This window comes from Haliotis asinina, chromosome 5, assembly GCF_037392515.1.
Source record: "Haliotis asinina isolate JCU_RB_2024 chromosome 5, JCU_Hal_asi_v2, whole genome shotgun sequence".
NCBI classification, from domain to species: domain Eukaryota; kingdom Metazoa; phylum Mollusca; class Gastropoda; order Lepetellida; family Haliotidae; genus Haliotis; species Haliotis asinina.
The window spans coordinates 69,699,357-69,719,152 of NC_090284.1; the positions used below are offsets into that span (position 1 = coordinate 69,699,357).

The following is a 19,796-nucleotide window of genomic DNA, read 5'->3' on the forward strand; positions in this document are numbered from 1 at the left end:
TTTGGTATTGTGATGAAAAGGGCCATATTTCTCCATCTCTTGTACATGATAGTATCGAGTCAGAACCATCAGATACAAATCACTTGGCATCTATACTTAAGGCATCTTATAAATAAGTTGCAGTGTGTGTAGGAGGGCTGATCCTGAAACAGAACAGTCACTTGATCACTCTCTACTGATGTAGTTACGCTGTCAGTCTTCCCCCTCACAGGGCAGCAGTTGCTTATCCTGGATAGCAAACAGCGTCACGTGGAATATGAACATTATCCAATATATACCATGGTCACTGCCACTATCACATGTTTTTGAACTGTGATGTATCGAAGTCTTTAACATCATTTGAAATCTTAGTTACATTGTTGTACATCCTAAAGAAGTATAAATATGTATATTGCATTCTGATACACATTGGAAATGAACAACCAGCCATTACTTGAGAACAGAAAAGATAGTTTTACCCCAAAATCACTATAACAGTGTTTTATTTGATTATCTCATCTCAAAATGACTTGACTCTCTGTTGCCATTTTGACACATATTAGGAAAAGTTTAAAATATTTTTTTTTTTTTTTTTTTTTTTTTGGGGGGGGGTTTTGTTTTTAATTATTTTTTTTTTTTTTTGGGGGGGGGGGGGGAGGTAAAATTAAAGAATGTTTGCTACAGTAGGTACATATTCTCTGCCAGGGTATGTGTAGTTTTCATTCTTACGCATCACATCCTCTATCTGGAGGTATAAATGAGTATTATTTATGGCACATGTCCCCTTGCCAGAATATATCAACTTTTTGCTATGTGGTGCATGTTCTCTGCCAGGATGTAAAAATGTGTATTTCGTGGAGTAGAGGATGTGTCTGTTTCCCCTATATAAAACATTTTTAAGACCAGGAAATAAAACTACAGATATCAATTTCATTATGTTAGATATATTTTTACTATTTTATAGCTCAGATGAAGGAATAACCTAAGTAGTGTATGTAAACCAGCCAGTTTTAATAGACCATGTACTGTACACAATGTCATGACATTTCATGTAAGGTCAGGGATCAGTCACTGTGTAATACGTCGTTTGTAATATTTGGTCAAGCTGATTTTGCCCATTACAGTTAAGCAAAAAGGAGTAACCGATGATGGGAAATGTTGGTTAAAAAACAGTCCTCTGTCAAAATATGCCTCCAAGCTATTGTGAACAGTTCTGGAGAAAGTAATGAATGATGAAGGTACTGGGGTGATTGTTTATATTGGGATGAAGCAAACATTTTGATATTGCTGCCTCATTAATTCATCTGGTTCCACCAGATGCAGTTAGTAAGATTAATGATGAAATGGTGCCCTGTAATGTATCCTATATATATCCCGTGTCATCACCATGATACACCAATGCTTATGCAGATCATTGTAACAGTATCAATCATGTGATGGTTTGGTCGTGACCTTAATATTGGCAGAAGAGTGTCATAGAGCTTGAATACAGCTCAGATTTCCTTCCATCTCTGACTTTTGTGACACGTTCTCCTCTGCCACATTGCTGCTGCTGATGTTCAGGACTATCAGATTTTGTGCAATTACTTTACTGCTATGAACACTTTACAGTATTATCCTGCACTGATACATTTAACTGTTAAGTTCTGAAGTAATCAAATGTGTAGAAGCTGTTAGCCTGACAACAGATAGTACACCTGACAGAATCAACACAGGGGATGCCCGTCTGTGCTATTCCCACACCAGGAGAAATGAATTTCTTTGAATGAGATTATTTCAACAGCCGTTACCTGTTTTCAGCCACTCCCATGCAGAAGGGATTATCCTGTATACTTGCACTCACATTAGTGTAGGTTTAGTGATAGCAGCACAACATTTATAAAAGCATTCTTCCTTTAATGGGAGAAAAACAGTGGGCAAATAATCTGCTTCAGTGTTTAACGGACAGAGGATTGGTGAGGAGACTGGCTGTGACTCTGACTCAAACCCCTCCTGACATTGATTTGTGCTTCTGCAAGTCAAGGTGTTTCATCACAGCATCATGTGTCTGTTAGCTTTATCATTACTTACAGCAGCAAGTATAGACTCTGCATGTAAATACACATCCACCAAGGAAAAAAATTACAAGCAATGTTTTGGTGTATGTTCAAACTCAGCACATGTGCAGCATTCTAAAGTGTGATACAGAAGTCTTTGAATGTCATTTAGAAGTGAAAATACATAAGAATGAAGATTTTTATGGATATCAACTTCTTTATGAGAGAACACAACGTTTCGGAGTTAATGCTTACTCCTTCATCAGGTGATTGAGAAAGGGATACAGAGGTGTATTTATATGTACAGGTAAAACAATAACAAAGTAACAAGTGGAATGAGTTAACGAAAGCTAGTATAAACAAGCACTGATAGGAAGCCGATAGTTAAGATAACAATGATGGAAGCCAATGGTAATGCATTACAGTTGATTGGATATGTTTACATAACATGATTGGGGATAAGGGTGGAAGCCAATGGTGATACATTACGCATGATAGGATGATGTACATAACACACGATAGGGGGTGAGCATGTTTACATGAGGATTGGTGATGTACAAACACAAGTATGTACTCGGGTAGATAGGCTATACATGGATTACATAGATAGAATGTACACAGGTAGATGAGATTAATTTATCAATAAGTCCCAGGCACTTGGTAGGTACACTCCTTGGTCGCGGTTGATGGCTGGTTTCTGTCTCCGGATCTCGATGGCCTCTTACAGTTTCCTTTGGCGCCAGTTGTTGTTGTTGGTAGATAGTATCCTAGTGTCCTCCCATCGAATTGAGTGTTCAGGGTTCTTGAGTATGTGTTCAGAGATGGCCGATTTCTGGTCGAGTTTCCTGACTGAGGTCTGATGTTCCTTCATTCTGGTGTTGATTGGTCTCAGCGTTTCTCCAATGTATAGGTCGCCACAGTTGCAAGGGATCTGGTAGATGCATCCTCTCGGGTTAGGGTGTTCACAGCTGGGTCCTTTACCGTTGGCTTTTAGGTAGGTCTTGATGGTCTTGCCACTGGAGAAGGTGACATCGATGCTGGCTTTGGTCTTGATGAGGCGTGATATTTGATGACTGATGGGGCCAAGGTAGGGTATGGTTACTCTGATGGGTGATGGAGAAGGTTTGGGGCGGGGTTCTCGGTCCTTAAGGGTCTTGTTGATGGTGGCTGTGACGAGCTGGGGAGGGTAACCGTTGAGTGTGGTGAATGTCTTTCTGAGGTGGTCCAGTTCATTGTTTAGGGCATCGGGGTGGCAGAGGGCTTTGGCACGTCTGGTAAGGGTGGCGATGATAGCTTGCTTGATCTGAGGGTGGTGGCAGGAGTTGTAGTGGATGTACTGGTCGGTGTGCGTCGGCTTGCGGTAAACTGAGGTTCTAAGTCCATCGTCTGTGGTGTGGAGGGATACATCAAGGAAGGGCAGGTGTTGGTTGGTCTCAGTCTCCATGGTGAACTTGATTCTTGGATGTTGGTCGTTGAGGTGGTTGAGGAGCTCATTGGGGTCGTTGTCATAGGCGATGGTGGTGAAGGTGTCGTCGACTTTGCGGTACCAACAGAGGGGCTGGAACGGAGCTGTGGAGAGGGCTGCTTCCTCGAAGGAGGTCATGAAGATTTCTGTAATGAGAGGAGAAAGAGGTGAGCCCATGGGGAGACCGTGGATCTGCTTGTATATCTTACCATTGAATGTGAAGTAGGAGGTGTCAAAGCAGCTGCGGGCGAGGTTGATGATGCTGTCTATGGTGAGCTGGGTGTCCAAGTCATCTATCCGGTTGGCTAACTTGCTGCGAAGGATGTCCAGGGCTTCTTCTAGTGGGATGTTGGTGAAGAGGTCCACGACGTCGTAGCTGACCATGGTGCCTGTGGGGTTGGATTCTTTCAGCTGGTTGACAAAGGATGAAGAGTCGCTGATGTAGGACTTGCCATCTTTGCCAAGTGGAGGGAGGAGACGTGTGAGGAACTGGGCGGTGTTGTAGAAAACTGAACCTCTTGAGCAGACTAGGATCCGGGCTTTGGGCGGGTTCTTGTGGATCTTGATGGTGGCTCTTCCGTATGGGGCTTGGGAGTTGATAGGGTTCAGCTGGTTGAAGATGATGTCGTTGATTTCTCTCTTCTCATGGAGGTCCTTCAGGGTTTTCTTGTGTTGTCTTTCTCAATCACCTGATGAAGGAGTAAGCATTAACTCCGAAACGTTGTGTTCTCTCATAAAGAAGTTGATATCCATAAAAATCTTCATTCTTATGTGATACAGAAGCTGGTCATCCATATATCTCATCCCTACTTACTGCGCTTTAACACCTGTTAACGACAGGTGTTTGATGTGAATAGGATCACGTTTTGTTACTTTCCAGAGAAAGTGAAGGCTAGATATGGCCTTGTTGCAAGCACATGTATTACAATCTGTTCCATTCAGTATTTAATTAGATCAGTGGGTTGATGTAATGTATATAATTTTCTAGATAACAGAGGTTTAAGAAGTTTTTCATTGATATGTAACAGTAGATTGAAAGAGTTTTTCTGTTAGATTTTTTGTTGCAAGGTGAAAAAAGGTATACCAATGATGACAGACCCGTGCTATTCGTCCAAGACCATCTTTAATACTGGCCTCTTTCTTACTGATGGAACAATGTACACGATACAGTAACGTACTCGTGACACACAGTCTGGGCATCTACTTTTAAGCCATCTTGTCTCTGTACATGGGAAGGTGAAGACTAACATCTTGTCTCTGTACATTTGAAGGTGAAGACTAACATCTTGTCTCTGTACAAGGGCATATGGGGACTGCCATATTTTGACTGTACTCATCCTATTTGTAGGATATAAACTGACCTGTCATGTTGTCCATTTATCTCAAAACTAACCTTTATTTCACAGCTTGTGTGGCACTGGTGACATCACAATATAGAAAGGCACAACCTACAGTATCATGTTGTCCCTTTTGACAGTTCATGAGTACTTGTTCTGCTGGGTAAGGCAATGTGGTAGCCTAGTGGTTAAAGTGTTTGCTTGTCAAGTCAAGGATCCAGGTTTGATTCCCCACATAGATACATCTCTCTCTCTGTCTCTTTCTCTTTATCTCTCTCTCTCTCACCACTTTGACATTGCTTGGATATTGTTAAAAGTTTCATAAAACAGTGCTCGCTCACACACTCAGTCATTTACCATACTGTCTATATCTCAGCAGAACTAACCCACATTTCACAGCATGTGTGGTACTGATGATATCTATCCGTAGTAACGATTTAGACTGGTAAATAGTGTTCTCAATGACAAACAGTACTGGCTGTCACTGACTGCTGTGGTCTGCAGTCTTTTCCTCAACTAGTGATGCTGTGATAGGGGTTTAACAATGCCTTCAACATTTTTATATGATTTCATCACAAAAACGTTTCAAAGCACATGATCAAGGCACGCTTAATGTGCTTAAGTGTTCAGCTATGCATACTAATGCATTTTTGTAATTCAAGAGACAAATGAAATACCTTGAGGCAAGCTCTGTCTTAAGTGCTTGATACCTTCCATGCATAGAACGAACAAGGTGTCCCTGTTTCTCAGCTACAACACTGTAACACCACACACATTTCCTTCAGTGAGTTCCTGTCATGGGCACCTGTTTCACTGATTGATAATACGAACATTGAATATACTGCAATGCTAATTCTTTTGTCTATTCAGATTATAATTCAATACATATACATATACATACTTACTGGATAAGCTGGATATGTAGTTTCCACACGCTGAATACAATTCAGTGTTTTTTGCAGGAGACACTAATTTACGATAGCATCAGCTGTCCATAGGACGTTCTTCTTAAGCGTCACTGAAAAATTTCTTTTGACATGGTAGTTGACTATCATTGAATGTATTGGAAAAAGGTCTGAAGTGAAGTCACCATGGAGATGTTTATTTTCCATGCAGAAAAATGTCTGGTCCTCGGAAAACACATTTTCTTGCAGAATCCGTGCAGAATTTGCCACTTTTCTGCCACGGAATTTGCTTATTTTAAAAATTGAGTGAAAACTGACTGACAGTCAAAATGAAAAGTAGAGTTAATGTCAAAAGTTGGATTGGTTATACATAAAACGAACTGACATATGTATAGAGTATAGACTAACAGCTAGTCTCTGAACTGAACATATCTTACTGACAAAAATGTTCATGGTGAAAAAAAATGTAATAAAATGGAGCCCTGAGACTTTCTTCATTTTCAGCTAAGGAAATCTAGACTTGCCACATTTTCTAGACTTGCATGGGCTTTCCTGGAACAAACAAACAAACAACTGTGCATTTGTTCATGACAGGTGCCACTGATGGGTCAATATATGCATGTTGAAGCCATGAGGGTAGCCTAGTGGTTGAAATGTTGGCTCGTCACACCAAAGACTCGGGTTTGATTCTCTGCGTGGGTACAATGAGTGAAGTCCATTTCTTGTGTCGTGATGTTGCCGAAACATTGCTAAAGGTGATGTTAACCAAACTCACTCACTGACCTGGTATATGCCCATGTTTTCAATAACGTCTGTCATCATGATCATTTGGCAGTGATTCGAGATCACATACAAATGGTAGACGTGTAATTGTACAATAGATTCTGCAGCCAGTAGGTGTTTCTTATGATTTGGGGAATGTTTTTCCAGTTGTACTTTTATCATAAAACTGAGTTGCTATGACAATATATGTTGGTAAAAAAACCTATGAAACTGGTTTGGGAAACAATTTCAAGGATGTATTGCAAGCCGAAATTGGTATGTGCTTTTAGTCTGAGTTGCTGCTGATAAATTGTATAGTATATAAGTGCTGTCATTTAGTAGCAAATTATAATCCTCAAATATTGTGGAGCTAAAAAAGTTGAGACCAAAAAACATGTGGCAAACAAAAAATATTGATGCAGGTACAGAATAGCATGTGACATGTGTAAAATGTTTTTTGTTCATCAGAATCAGATTTTTCCCTTTGATGTAACAATTGCCGCACGAAAAAAACATGCTTACAGAAATACCCAACATTTTTGTGTGTAATCTTTTTATATAACACAGGAAACTTGGGGTTTTTTTTATTGAAATTCTGAATGTCAGTTTTACTACTTTTGACACTTGGTAATGGATGCTTGAGAACTCTTGTCATCTCTAGTTTTATGTTAGTGTTAAGTCTTTGTTTAATGACTACCTCCAGTGGTGGGAGATCCTCTGCACAGGACCTTCATGACCCTACTTTGATTGTCATCAGAACTTTGATAGCAGCAGCTTCATGACATGGGTGTTAAAATGTTTATACTGTATGTATCTTTTGTTGTCATTGTAGCTATAAGTGTAAGGGGGCGGTGGGGTAGCCTAGTGGTCAATGTGTTTGCTCACCGTGCCTAAGGCGGGGTTTGATTTCCCTCATGGCTACAATCTGGTGTCATGATGTTGCTGAATTGTAGCTGAAAGAGTCATAAAGATTCACTATAGCTTGAAGTGTTCTGTGATGAAATGAAGGTTTCTATTTCAAATAAGTATATCATATGTACCTTTATGTTTGTAGACATTTATCAAAGTACATAGCAAAGTCTTTGTATAATCAAATTGCTCTTGACAGTAGTGGCACTAACTGGAAGTCTAATGGAAGGTAATTGATAGCAGTTAAAGTAAAATATTCCTTTTCATAATCATAAACTTGACTTAGCTGATGAACAATATGGCGACAAGATGTGAGGTCTGTGTTATCAGGAACATTAATGGTGGAGGTTGATTTGCTAAGGTTGGTTGAGGTAATTCACATACTTAATAAGATGGACCAACATTGCGTGCTAAGTTTGTTCCCAGTAGTCGGTATATTTAGCAAGATGGACCAACATTGCTTGCTACATTTGTTCCCAGTAGTCGGTATATTTAGCAAGATGGACCAACACTGCTTGCTAAGTTTGTTCCCAGTAGTCAGTATATTTAGCAAGATGGACCAACACTGCTTGCTATGTTTGTTCTCAGTTCTTCAGAAACCAAATTTGTCTGCCATATTTAGTCCACTTGCTCTAAAGTACTTACTCGGTTTCATACCTCCTTTATTGGTTGTAAAACAGCCTACCTGATATCACAGGATGTAATATGAACCTGCTTATAATGTGACCCCTATCTCCACCCCGTCCTTCCTGTAGAAATATTCAAAGCATCAGCAAAGTATAGGGAGTTGTAAATGTTCCAGTATCATTTGTCTATGATGTTTTGTTGCAAGAATAACTCCAGCACATGGCAACATCTTGCTGACGCATTGCAACCTCAGATGAAGTATGGTGAATAGAGGCTTTTTCCTATAATCAAATCAACGACTATCTGTTTTAATTTACAAACTTTTGCTTTGTTTGCATATCAGCAATTTTGCTGAACATGTCAGGTTTGGATTGGTGTTTGGCTTGTCTGAGTCACCTGCAACATTCAAGTTATTGAATTGTTCTAGTGAGAGGGTACATCATTGTCACGTTTAGTGTGTCATTACCTGGCCTCTCAACTTTCGACATGGCAAATACAGAGTCAATTATCTCCAGGAACAACCTTGTGTCGTAGGAGAAGTGCTGGGACAAGTGTTCTCCAACAACAGACAGAATGCTTCTTTTCTTTTAGAGGATGGACAGTAGAGTGTGAAAATTGATGAGCTGATGTGTACATTCCATTAGAAAGAACAGCTGATTGGAAGCCAGCAAAAATGGGCTTCTCACTACAGCACATTTACGTATTTCATAATCAACTTTCTCTTCAGACAGACTTCTCATGTACTGATCTTAATGGACAAAGTGTGTAATGCTCTCTAAAAGGGTAAAATTAAAGGTGTTTGTGTTTGCAAAAGGGCTTTTTCAGAATAATTATCCACGCCTTTTCTAACAAATGTCAACTCAAATTCAAATGCGTTTAGCCGATGCTGACGGGACAGCATTTATACAATTGATTTTGTGAAGCCACCCAATCAAGCTAATTTCATTGGATGGACCTGGAAAGCGGACTGAAACAACTGGTTGGTATGACTTATGAAGCATGCAACTAGTTCCTGTTTATAGGCTAGATCACATGAAGGGAAAGTGTGACAGAACAAGGGGACAGTCCACAGCTGTCTCTCCCTGCACAACCACTGTGGTCTTATGCTAGCTGTAGTGCTCAGGCAGTTTATGCTATTGAGTTTCAGGACATCTGGACTACTGAGCCTCTCTCAGGTAAGTAAACTGAGTTCAGGAGCGACCACTGCAAACTTCTCCAAAGTTTTAATTGTATAAGCAATATTTTGTTGTCTTGACATCAACATGTTCTGTTGCCTTGTTGAACTTGCTCTGACTTTGTGTCTGCCAGTATGGCTACCGGATGTTTTGTGGTCATTGTGGAGTGTTTATGTAATTGATCAACATTGTTCCTGACTGACTTTAAGTTGTCAACTGGGATTTAACATTCTGGTTAGGATAGTTCTGTTGTTGAACAAAATATGTTGTTAAGGAAATGTATTGCCATATTGGAACAATTTTTGTGGTAACTGGTGCTAATGTTTATGTGGATATATTTTATGTATGTTTATATAGGTAAAACTTGATGTGTAGTCTGGTACCTCTCATTATGTGTAGGTAATATGATTTTTTTCAAAACAAAGAAGTGTTTTGAAAGATTGGTTCCCACATCATGTATGATAGACTGATGACATTTGGTTTGTGGCAGGAAATATTTGTTTTAAAGGGACTCAGAGCATAATTTGAAGAATTTGTGCCTGTCATAATGTTTCCTGTGATTGAAGTGTATTGCCATACGGAATTAAGAGTTGTATTAACTTGTATGTGTATGTATATTTTGAAAATTAGTGTGGTAATCTGACAGCTGTTTGTGAAGAAATTATTTGTTTTCAAGGGAGGGGAAAATTGTATCGTTTGATTCTGTTCTTGTCTTCTGCAACTTTCAAATGAAATGTTTCACTTCAGCACACTGGTTTGTTTGTGTGTGTATGTTGAGAGAGATTGTTTGTGGTTTTGTTACTGCTGCTAAAAACTCCTATGGGAAAGTATTATCTTTCTGTTCTGAGTTTGCCTTTTTTTTCCAACATGACTATTTGATGAGCATACGGCAAAGGTGAATTGTAAATGGTCGGTTTCAGATACAATGTACCATCTTTGCTTACTTAGTTTAATTGTTATTGATTAATTGGAAAAGATACAATTCATTAGCCCTACTGTTTGAAATACCAAGTGAATTGTGGTGACAACCATGTCCGTTAATGCGTTCATCTGTTTGTCCGTCTGCTATCAATAACCAATGCCTAACCAATCTTTCTTCTTCAGACTTTCTGTACTGGTAATTCTTAAGATGAAGTTGTGCATTTTAGACATTTAAGATTTACTTTTTCAGTTTTCAAGATCAGACTTGCTGTAAAGATCAAGTCAAGTGGTGACAAGGAACCTCTTGATGAATTGGGATTGATATTTTTATATTTTTGGTTTGTTTTCATGATTGCATGGTTGTCCTTATTGTAAATATTTTTGAGCATAGGTCAAAACCCATGCAAATTGTTAGTCTGAGACAAGAGATAAACACGGCCACTTGTCTGTTGTTTTGAGGTTCACAGGTCCTGTCTACCAATAGCCATGGCCACTTGCCTGTTATTCTAAGGCTAGTGATACACATACATGTCCATTATTCCAAGACATTGATGGCCTCATGTGTTTTAGTTGGAGACTAATTGTAGAAACAGCTACTTCACCGTTAGTTTAGGACTGTCATTTGTTTTCTCACCAAATCTATGTTTTGCGTACTGAGTAGTCAAAAATGAGCTGCAGAGTAACTGGTTGTGACTAGGTAGGAGACTTTCCCTGTGTTCAGCTGTGGCACTATTTGTTTGGGAGATAGTCTTTGTTGATTTCTCTCGGTCTTGTAGCATCTGGTTACTTCACACAAATCGCTTGTCCATAATAAGCTGCAGACACAAGAAGTTGTAATTTGTGACCAAATGTGTCTATTTCAGTTACTGCATGTCATCATATCGATGCTGATGATGTCAGTCAGTTTGTTGTCCAGCCCAGACTACATCTTTTACACAGATTCTCATCATGTAGCCAGAATGTTCACTGGGACAGCTGAGCACAGCTTTATAAATGAAACCCCAAATAAAACCAATAAGTTTTCACATCACCCTGAAGGGAGGTTCCCGTATACGCACTCATCACCCAGTACACCTTGTATATATGTATATCATCTCATCAGTAATATCGATTGTATTCAGTTATGAAACCTCAAATTTTTACTTTTATCTTTACTTTATACTGTTAGAATATGTATTGACTCAACATCCCCCATGAATGATAATGTACTCATAATATTTGATTACCAACAGGAAATATTCATTTCTTCTCCAAGGGATTGTACTTGCAAACCAGATGCCTCATTTCAAATAGCTTCTTATGGAATACTGTATTGTTTTCAGGCTACATGATCACATTGCTCTTGTTCTGCCTTTCTTGCTGTTCCTATAAAAATATGTATAAATTCTCCAAGATCTGTTTTTGCAAGAGAGTTTTCCAGTATATTCCACATCAAAGCACGTTATCTGATTCTCTGAAGGCTAGTACATTCTTCACAACAAAGTAATATAAATGGAGGGTTTTTAGCCTGAGAGATGGTGGTTGTATAATATGCAGAGTTGGCCACTGTAGATGAGAGAAGGCAGAATGGATGGGTGTGCAGCATGAAGCCTGGCAGGGCTCTTTGTGTGTTAGAGAAGATTACAGGGCTATGTGACACAGGGATTAGCACCTGTCTACTACATGAACCCTGGATGTCAATACACTTAGACATCCGCCACGGTAAGTGAGAGACTAAACACTGTATAATAAGCAGCACAAACACGCACAGGGCTAAAAGCTGGTCCGGCTGCCATTACGAGGAGGCGACCAAATTTAGAGACCATTGCTAAGTATTGTGGAGAACCATGGTGGTCAGAGATGTACTGTCAGTGAGGGGACGGGGTAGTTAGAGACTTGTGCTAAGTATTGAGGAGAACCATGGTGGTCAGAGATGTACCGTCAGTGTGGGGACGGGGTAGTTAGAGACTGGTGGTGAGTATTGTGGAGAACCATGGTGGTCAGAGATGTACCGTCAGTGTGGGGACGGGGTAGTTAGAGACTGGTGGTGAGTATTGTGGAGAACCATGGTGGTCAGAGATGTACTGTCAGTGAGGGGACGGGGTAGTTAGAGACTGGTGGTGAGTATTGTGGAGAACCATGGTGGTCAGAGATGTACTGTCAGTGAGGGGACGGGGTAGTTAGAGACTTGTGCTAAGTATTGAGGAGAACCATGGTGGTCAGAGATGTACCGTCAGTGTGGGGACGGGGTAGTTAGAGACTGGTGGTGAGTATTGTGGAGAACCATGGTGGTCAGAGATGTACCGTCAGTGTGGGGACGGGGTAGTTAGAGACTGGTGGTGAGTATTGAGGAGAACCATGGTGGTCAGAGATGTACTGTCAGTGAGGGGACGGGGTAGTTAGAGACTGGTGCTGAGTATTGAGGATGACCAAGGTGGTCAGAGACTTGTGCTAAGTATTGAGGAGAACCAAGGTGGTCAGAGATGTACTGTCAGTGAGGGGACGGGGTAGTTAGAGACTTGTGCTGAGTATTGAGGATGACCAAGGTGGTCAGAGACTGGTGCAGAGTATTGAGGACTACCAAGGTGGTCAGAGATGTACCGTCAGTGTGGGGACGGGGTAGTTAGAGACTGGTGCTAAGTATTGAGGAGAACCATGGTGGTCAGAGATGTACCGTCAGTGAGGGGACGGGGTAGTTAGAGACTGGTGCTGAGTATTGAGGAGAACCATGGTGGTCAGAGATGTACTGTCAGTGAGGGGACGGGGTAGTTAGAGACTGGTGCTGAGTATTGAGGATGACCAAGGTGGTCAGAGATGTACTGTCAGTGTGGGGACGGGGTAGTTAGAGACTGGTGCTAAGTATTGAGGAGAACCATGGTGGTCAGAGATGTACTGTCAGTGAGGGGACGGGGTAGTTAGAGACTGGTGCTGAGTATTGAGGATGACCAAGGTGGTCAGAGATGTACCGTCAGTGTGGGGACGGGGTAGTTAGAGACTGGTGGTGAGTATTGTGGAGAACCATGGTGGTCAGAGATGTACTGTCAGTGAGGGGACGGGGTAGTTAGAGACTGGTGCTAAGTATTGAGGAGAACCATGGTGGTCAGAGATGTACTGTCAGTGAGGGGACGGAGTAGTTAGAGACTTGTGCTAAGTATTGAGGAGAACCATGGTGGTCAGAGATGTACTGTCAGTGAGGGGACGGGGTAGTTAGAGACTGGTGCTGAGTATTGAGGATGACCATGGTGGTCAGAGATGTACCGTCAGTGTGGGGACGGGGTAGTTAGAGACTGGTGCTGAGTATTGAGGATGACCAAGGTGGTCAGAGATGTACTGTCAGTGTGGGGACGGGGTAGTTAGAGACTGGTGCTAAGTATTGAGGAGAACCATGGTGGTCAGAGATGTACTGTCAGTGAGGGGACGGAGTAGTTAGAGACTTGTGCTAAGTATTGAGGAGAACCATGGTGGTCAGAGATGTACTGTCAGTGAGGGGACGGGGTAGTTAGAGACTGGTGCTGAGTATTGAGGACTACCAAGGTGGTCAGAGATGTACCGTCAGTGTGGGGACGGGGTAGTTAGAGACTGGTGGTGAGTATTGTGGAGAACCATGGTGGTCAGAGATGTACTGTCAGTGAGGGGACGGGGTAGTTAGAGACTGGTGCTGAGTATTGAGGATGACCAAGGTGGTCAGAGATGTACTGTCAGTGTGGGGACGGGGTAGTTAGAGACTTGTGCTAAGTATTGAGGAGAACCATGGTGGTCAGAGATGTACTGTCAGTGAGGGGACGGAGTAGTTAGAGACTTGTGCTAAGTATTGAGGAGAACCATGGTGGTCAGAGATGTACTGTCAGTGAGGGGACGGGGTAGTTAGAGACTGGTGCTGAGTATTGAGGATGACCAAGGTGGTCAGAGACTTGTGCTAAGTATTAAGGAGAACCAAGGTGGTCAGAGATGTACTGTCAGTGAGGGGACGGGGTAGTTAGAGACTTGTGCTGAGTATTGAGGATGACCAAGGTGGTCAGAGACTTGTGCTAAGTATTGAGGAGAACCATGGTGGTCAGAGATGTACTGTCAGTGTGGGGACGGGGTAGTTAGAGACTGGTGCTGAGTATTGAGGATGACCAAGGTGGTCAGAGACTTGTGCTAAGTATTGAGGAGAACCAAGGTGGTCAGAGATGTACTGTCAGTGAGGGGACGGGGTAGTTAGAGACTTGTGCTGAGTATTGAGGATGACCAAGGTGGTCAGAGACTGGTGCAGAGTATTGAGGACTACCAAGGTGGTCAGAGATGTACCGTCAGTGTGGGGACGGGGTAGTTAGAGACTGGTGCTAAGTATTGAGGAGAACCATGGTGGTCAGAGATGTACCGTCAGTGTGGGGACGGGGTAGTTAGAGACTGGTGCTGAGTATTGAGGACTACCAAGGTGGTCAGAGATGTACCGTCAGTGTGGGGACGGGGTAGTTAGAGACTGGTGCTAAGTATTGAGGAGAACCATGGTGGTCAGAGATGTACCGTCAGTGTGGGGACGGGGTAGTTAGAGACTGGTGCTGAGTATTGAGGAGAACCATGGTGGTCAGAGATGTACTGTCAGTGAGGGGACGGAGTAGTTAGAGACTTGTGCTAAGTATTGAGGAGAACCATGGTGGTCAGAGATGTACTGTCAGTGAGGGGACGGGGTAGTTAGAGACTGGTGCTGAGTATTGAGGATGACCAAGGTGGTCAGAGACTTGTGCTAAGTATTAAGGAGAACCAAGGTGGTCAGAGATGTACTGTCAGTGAGGGGACGGGGTAGTTAGAGACTTGTGCTGAGTATTGAGGATGACCAAGGTGGTCAGAGACTTGTGCTAAGTATTGAGGAGAACCATGGTGGTCAGAGATGTACTGTCAGTGTGGGGACGGGGTAGTTAGAGACTGGTGCTGAGTATTGAGGATGACCAAGGTGGTCAGAGACTTGTGCTAAGTATTGAGGAGAACCAAGGTGGTCAGAGATGTACTGTCAGTGAGGGGACGGGGTAGTTAGAGACTTGTGCTGAGTATTGAGGATGACCAAGGTGGTCAGAGACTGGTGCAGAGTATTGAGGACTACCAAGGTGGTCAGAGATGTACCGTCAGTGTGGGGACGGGGTAGTTAGAGACTGGTGCTAAGTATTGAGGAGAACCATGGTGGTCAGAGATGTACCGTCAGTGTGGGGACGGGGTAGTTAGAGACTGGTGCTGAGTATTGAGGACTACCAAGGTGGTCAGAGATGTACCGTCAGTGTGGGGACGGGGTAGTTAGAGACTGGTGCTAAGTATTGAGGAGAACCATGGTGGTCAGAGATGTACTGTCAGTGAGGGGACGGAGTAGTTAGAGACTTGTGCTAAGTATTGAGGAGAACCATGGTGGTCAGAGATGTACTGTCAGTGAGGGGACGGGGTAGTTAGAGACTGGTGCTGAGTATTGAGGACTACCAAGGTGGTCAGAGATGTACCGTCAGTGTGGGGACGGGGTAGTTAGAGACTGGTGGTGAGTATTGTGGAGAACCATGGTGGTCAGAGATGTACTGTCAGTGAGGGGACGGGGTAGTTAGAGACTGGTGCTGAGTATTGAGGATGACCAAGGTGGTCAGAGATGTACTGTCAGTGTGGGGACGGGGTAGTTAGAGACTTGTGCTAAGTATTGAGGAGAACCATGGTGGTCAGAGATGTACTGTCAGTGAGGGGACGGAGTAGTTAGAGACTTGTGCTAAGTATTGAGGAGAACCATGGTGGTCAGAGATGTACTGTCAGTGAGGGGACGGGGTAGTTAGAGACTGGTGCTGAGTATTGAGGATGACCAAGGTGGTCAGAGACTTGTGCTAAGTATTAAGGAGAACCAAGGTGGTCAGAGATGTACTGTCAGTGAGGGGACGGGGTAGTTAGAGACTTGTGCTGAGTATTGAGGATGACCAAGGTGGTCAGAGACTTGTGCTAAGTATTGAGGAGAACCATGGTGGTCAGAGATGTACTGTCAGTGTGGGGACGGGGTAGTTAGAGACTGGTGCTGAGTATTGAGGATGACCAAGGTGGTCAGAGACTTGTGCTAAGTATTGAGGAGAACCAAGGTGGTCAGAGATGTACTGTCAGTGAGGGGACGGGGTAGTTAGAGACTTGTGCTGAGTATTGAGGATGACCAAGGTGGTCAGAGACTGGTGCAGAGTATTGAGGACTACCAAGGTGGTCAGAGATGTACCGTCAGTGTGGGGACGGGGTAGTTAGAGACTGGTGCTAAGTATTGAGGAGAACCATGGTGGTCAGAGATGTACCGTCAGTGTGGGGACGGGGTAGTTAGAGACTGGTGCTGAGTATTGAGGACTACCAAGGTGGTCAGAGATGTACCGTCAGTGTGGGGACGGGGTAGTTAGAGACTGGTGCTAAGTATTGAGGAGAACCATGGTGGTCAGAGATGTACCGTCAGTGTGGGGACGGGGTAGTTAGAGACTGGTGCTGAGTATTGAGGAGAACCATGGTGGTCAGAGATGTACTGTCAGTGAGGGGACGGAGTAGTTAGAGACTTGTGCTAAGTATTGAGGAGAACCATGGTGGTCAGAGATGTACTGTCAGTGAGGGGACGGGGTAGTTAGAGACTGGTGCTGAGTATTGAGGATGACCAAGGTGGTCAGAGACTTGTGCTAAGTATTAAGGAGAACCAAGGTGGTCAGAGATGTACTGTCAGTGAGGGGACGGGGTAGTTAGAGACTTGTGCTGAGTATTGAGGATGACCAAGGTGGTCAGAGACTTGTGCTAAGTATTGAGGAGAACCATGGTGGTCAGAGATGTACTGTCAGTGTGGGGACGGGGTAGTTAGAGACTGGTGCTGAGTATTGAGGATGACCAAGGTGGTCAGAGACTTGTGCTAAGTATTGAGGAGAACCAAGGTGGTCAGAGATGTACTGTCAGTGAGGGGACGGGGTAGTTAGAGACTTGTGCTGAGTATTGAGGATGACCAAGGTGGTCAGAGACTGGTGCAGAGTATTGAGGACTACCAAGGTGGTCAGAGATGTACCGTCAGTGTGGGGACGGGGTAGTTAGAGACTGGTGCTAAGTATTGAGGAGAACCATGGTGGTCAGAGATGTACCGTCAGTGTGGGGACGGGGTAGTTAGAGACTGGTGCTGAGTATTGAGGACTACCAAGGTGGTCAGAGATGTACCGTCAGTGTGGGGACGGGGTAGTTAGAGACTGGTGCTAAGTATTGAGGAGAACCATGGTGGTCAGAGATGTACTGTCAGTGAGGGGACGGGGTAGTTAGAGACTTGTGCTAAGTATTGAGGAGAACCATGGTGGTCAGAGATGTACTGTCAGTGAGGGGACGGGGTAGTTAGAGACTGGTGCTAAGTATTGAGGATGACCAAGGTGGTCAGAGACTGGTGCAGAGTATTGAGGACTACCAAGGTGGTCAGAGATGTACCGTCAGTGAGGGGACGGGGTAGTTAGAGACTGGTGGTGAGTATTGAGGATGACCAAGGTGGTCAGAGACTGGTGGTGAGTATTGAGGACTATCAAGGTGGTCAGAGATGTACCGTCAGTGAGGGGACGGGGTAGTTAGAGACTGGTGCTGAGTATTGAGGACTACCAAGGTGGTCAGAGATGTACCGTCAGTGTGGGGACGGGGTAGTTAGAGACTGGTGCTAAGTATTGAGGAGAACCATGGTGGTCAGAGATGTACTGTCAGTGAGGGGATGGGGTAGTTAGAGACTTGAGCTAAGTATTGAGGAGAACCATGGTGGTCAGAGATGTACTGTCAGTGAGGGGACGGGGCAGTTAGAGACTTGTGCTAAGTATTGTGGAGAACCATGGTGGTCAGAGATGTACTGTCATTGAGGGGACGGGGTAGTTAGAGACTTGTGCTAAGTATTGAGGAGAACCATGGTGGTCAGAGATGTACTGTCAGTGAGGGGACGGGGTAGTTAGAGACTGGTGCTAAGTATTGAGGAAAACCATGGTGGTCAGAGATGTACTGTCAGTGAGGGGACGGGGTAGTTAGAGACTGGTGCAGAGTATTGAGGACTACCAAGGTGGTCAGAGATGTACTGTCAGTGAGGGGACGGGGTAGTTAGAGACTGGTGCAGAGTATTGAGGACTACCAAGGTGGTCAGAGATGTACTGTCAGTGAGGGGACGGGGTAGTTAGAGACTTGTGCTAAGTATTGAGGAGAACCATGGTGGTCAGAGATGTACTGTCAGTGAGGGGACGGGGTAGTTAGAGACTGGTGCTAAGTATTGAGGATGACCAAGGTGGTCAGAGATGTACTGTCAGTGAGGGGACGGGGTAGTTAGAGACTGGTGCTGAGTATTGAGGATGACCAAGGTGGTCAGAGACTGGTGCTATGTATTGAGGAGGACCAAGGTGGTCAGAGATGTACTGTCAAGGAGAGGCCATTTTAGTTACAGACAGGTGCTAAGTAAACTTGATTACTGTAATTGTTTACTGGCCGGTGCATCAAAGACCCAGATAGCCAGGCTGCAGAGAGTTCAAAACGTTGACGCCCACATCGTGACTTGATTTGGAAAATATATACTGTACACTCTCCACTCAAGTTCTGGATCCAGTTTAAACTCTTATGCCTTGTTTTCCACTGTCTCACTGGAACAGCACCTTTATATCTATCCAATCTTCTAACAGTGTACATGCCCTCCGGATTTCTCCACTCACAAAATAAGAACTTGCTTGTTGTTCCCAAAGTAAAGACAGTGATGTACAGAATATAGGTCCTATGTCCGGTCAGGATCAATAGCCTGGAACAGTCTCCCACAGAGCCTCAGAGACTGTTGTGACCTTCATATCTTCAAATCCAACTTAAAAACACACCTGTTCGAGATAGCCTTTGAACTATAGCTCTTTCCTGTAATCTCATCTCTATTTGTGCGCTCTGAGCATGCTTAAGCATGCGGATATGCACGTTACAAATATAGTATTATTGTTATTATCAAGTATGATAGAGGAGGACCATGGTGGTGGGAGATTTAGTGTCAGTGAGAGGCCATGGTACTAAGACACTGGAAAGGAGTCATGTGTCATTTTAGTTACGTGAGGATGGCACACTCTGGTTGATGAGGTTGGGTCACATGATCTTTTGTTGAGGTCATTGCAGCTGTACAACCTACAGTGACAGCTGGAGAAATCTACATCCAGCATGGGCCACTTCATCACTGGGAATCTGCACGTCATTCACGCCCTTCCCCATCGCAGGCAATAGGGGCAGTGCTTAGACACAGGACAAGAAACTTGAGGAAGCAGTGTAATGAATTTATCACATTTACAACATTTTGTTATGATTCAGCTGTCATGTAATGTCATCCATAAAGATATCATCCATACCAATGATAATCTCACAGCAATATTTCTGATACGAAATCTCACCAGTCTCAATCCCGCTGACAAGGATACAAGCGAAATACATAACCATCTGAGCTGTATTCAATTCCAAGCCATCATTCACGTAGTAATTGTCAGGAGGGGCTAATGCCTGGGAGTCTAGATGTTTCTCAGGGACCATATATAGCCACCAATAGAATCTGCATTCTATCAGTCCCTTTATCATGGAGCATTTATAGATGTCCTCGCAAATTAAGTTGACGCAAATTGTTTTTTTCAGTCTCCCTATTGGCTTCTCTGACCTTTGGCCACACAAGATGCTTTGTCTTCCGGAGATGATCTAACATGGAGACATGAATCTCCTTCCTT

At 43.4% G+C, this 19,796-nt stretch overlaps 2 protein-coding genes across 6 annotated transcripts in view; one reads left to right on the plus strand and one right to left on the minus strand.

The window, feature by feature from the left end:
* The window catches only part of LOC137285158 (FAD-dependent oxidoreductase domain-containing protein 2-like), a 129,986-nt gene that overhangs the window by 55,410 nt on the left and 54,780 nt on the right, over window positions 1-19,796 (plus strand). Inside the window, exon 1 of one of the 5 annotated variants that reach the window (XM_067817387.1) lies at window positions 9,035-9,195. The exons of 3 other annotated variants lie outside the window; for them this stretch is intronic. The gene's annotated coding sequence lies outside the window, so the exon portion shown is untranslated. Of the gene's footprint in view, window positions 1-9,034; window positions 9,196-11,746; window positions 11,818-19,796 lie in introns of those variants that run through there. One more of the 5 variants, XM_067817395.1, reaches the window with a different exon arrangement.
* LOC137284630 (uncharacterized) lies at window positions 2,213-5,577 on the minus strand. Its single transcript, XM_067816522.1, has 2 exons — window positions 5,495-5,577; window positions 2,213-3,626 (listed from the first exon to the last, which is right to left on the minus strand). The coding sequence occupies exons 1-2, from the start codon at window positions 5,532-5,534 to the stop codon at window positions 2,737-2,739; spliced, it is 930 nt and encodes a 309-aa protein (XP_067672623.1). The 5' UTR covers window positions 5,535-5,577; the 3' UTR covers window positions 2,213-2,736.

Excerpts from the sequence above, each read along its gene's own strand:
- LOC137284630 (XM_067816522.1), bottom strand. The coding sequence starts at position 5,534 with ATGGAAGGTATCAAGCACTTAAGACAGAGCTTGCCTCAAG. Across the intron at positions 3,627-5,494 it reads AAGACAGAGCTTGCCTCAAG|AAATCTTCATGACCTCCTTC; the intron begins GTATTTCATTTG and ends CTCTCATTACAG.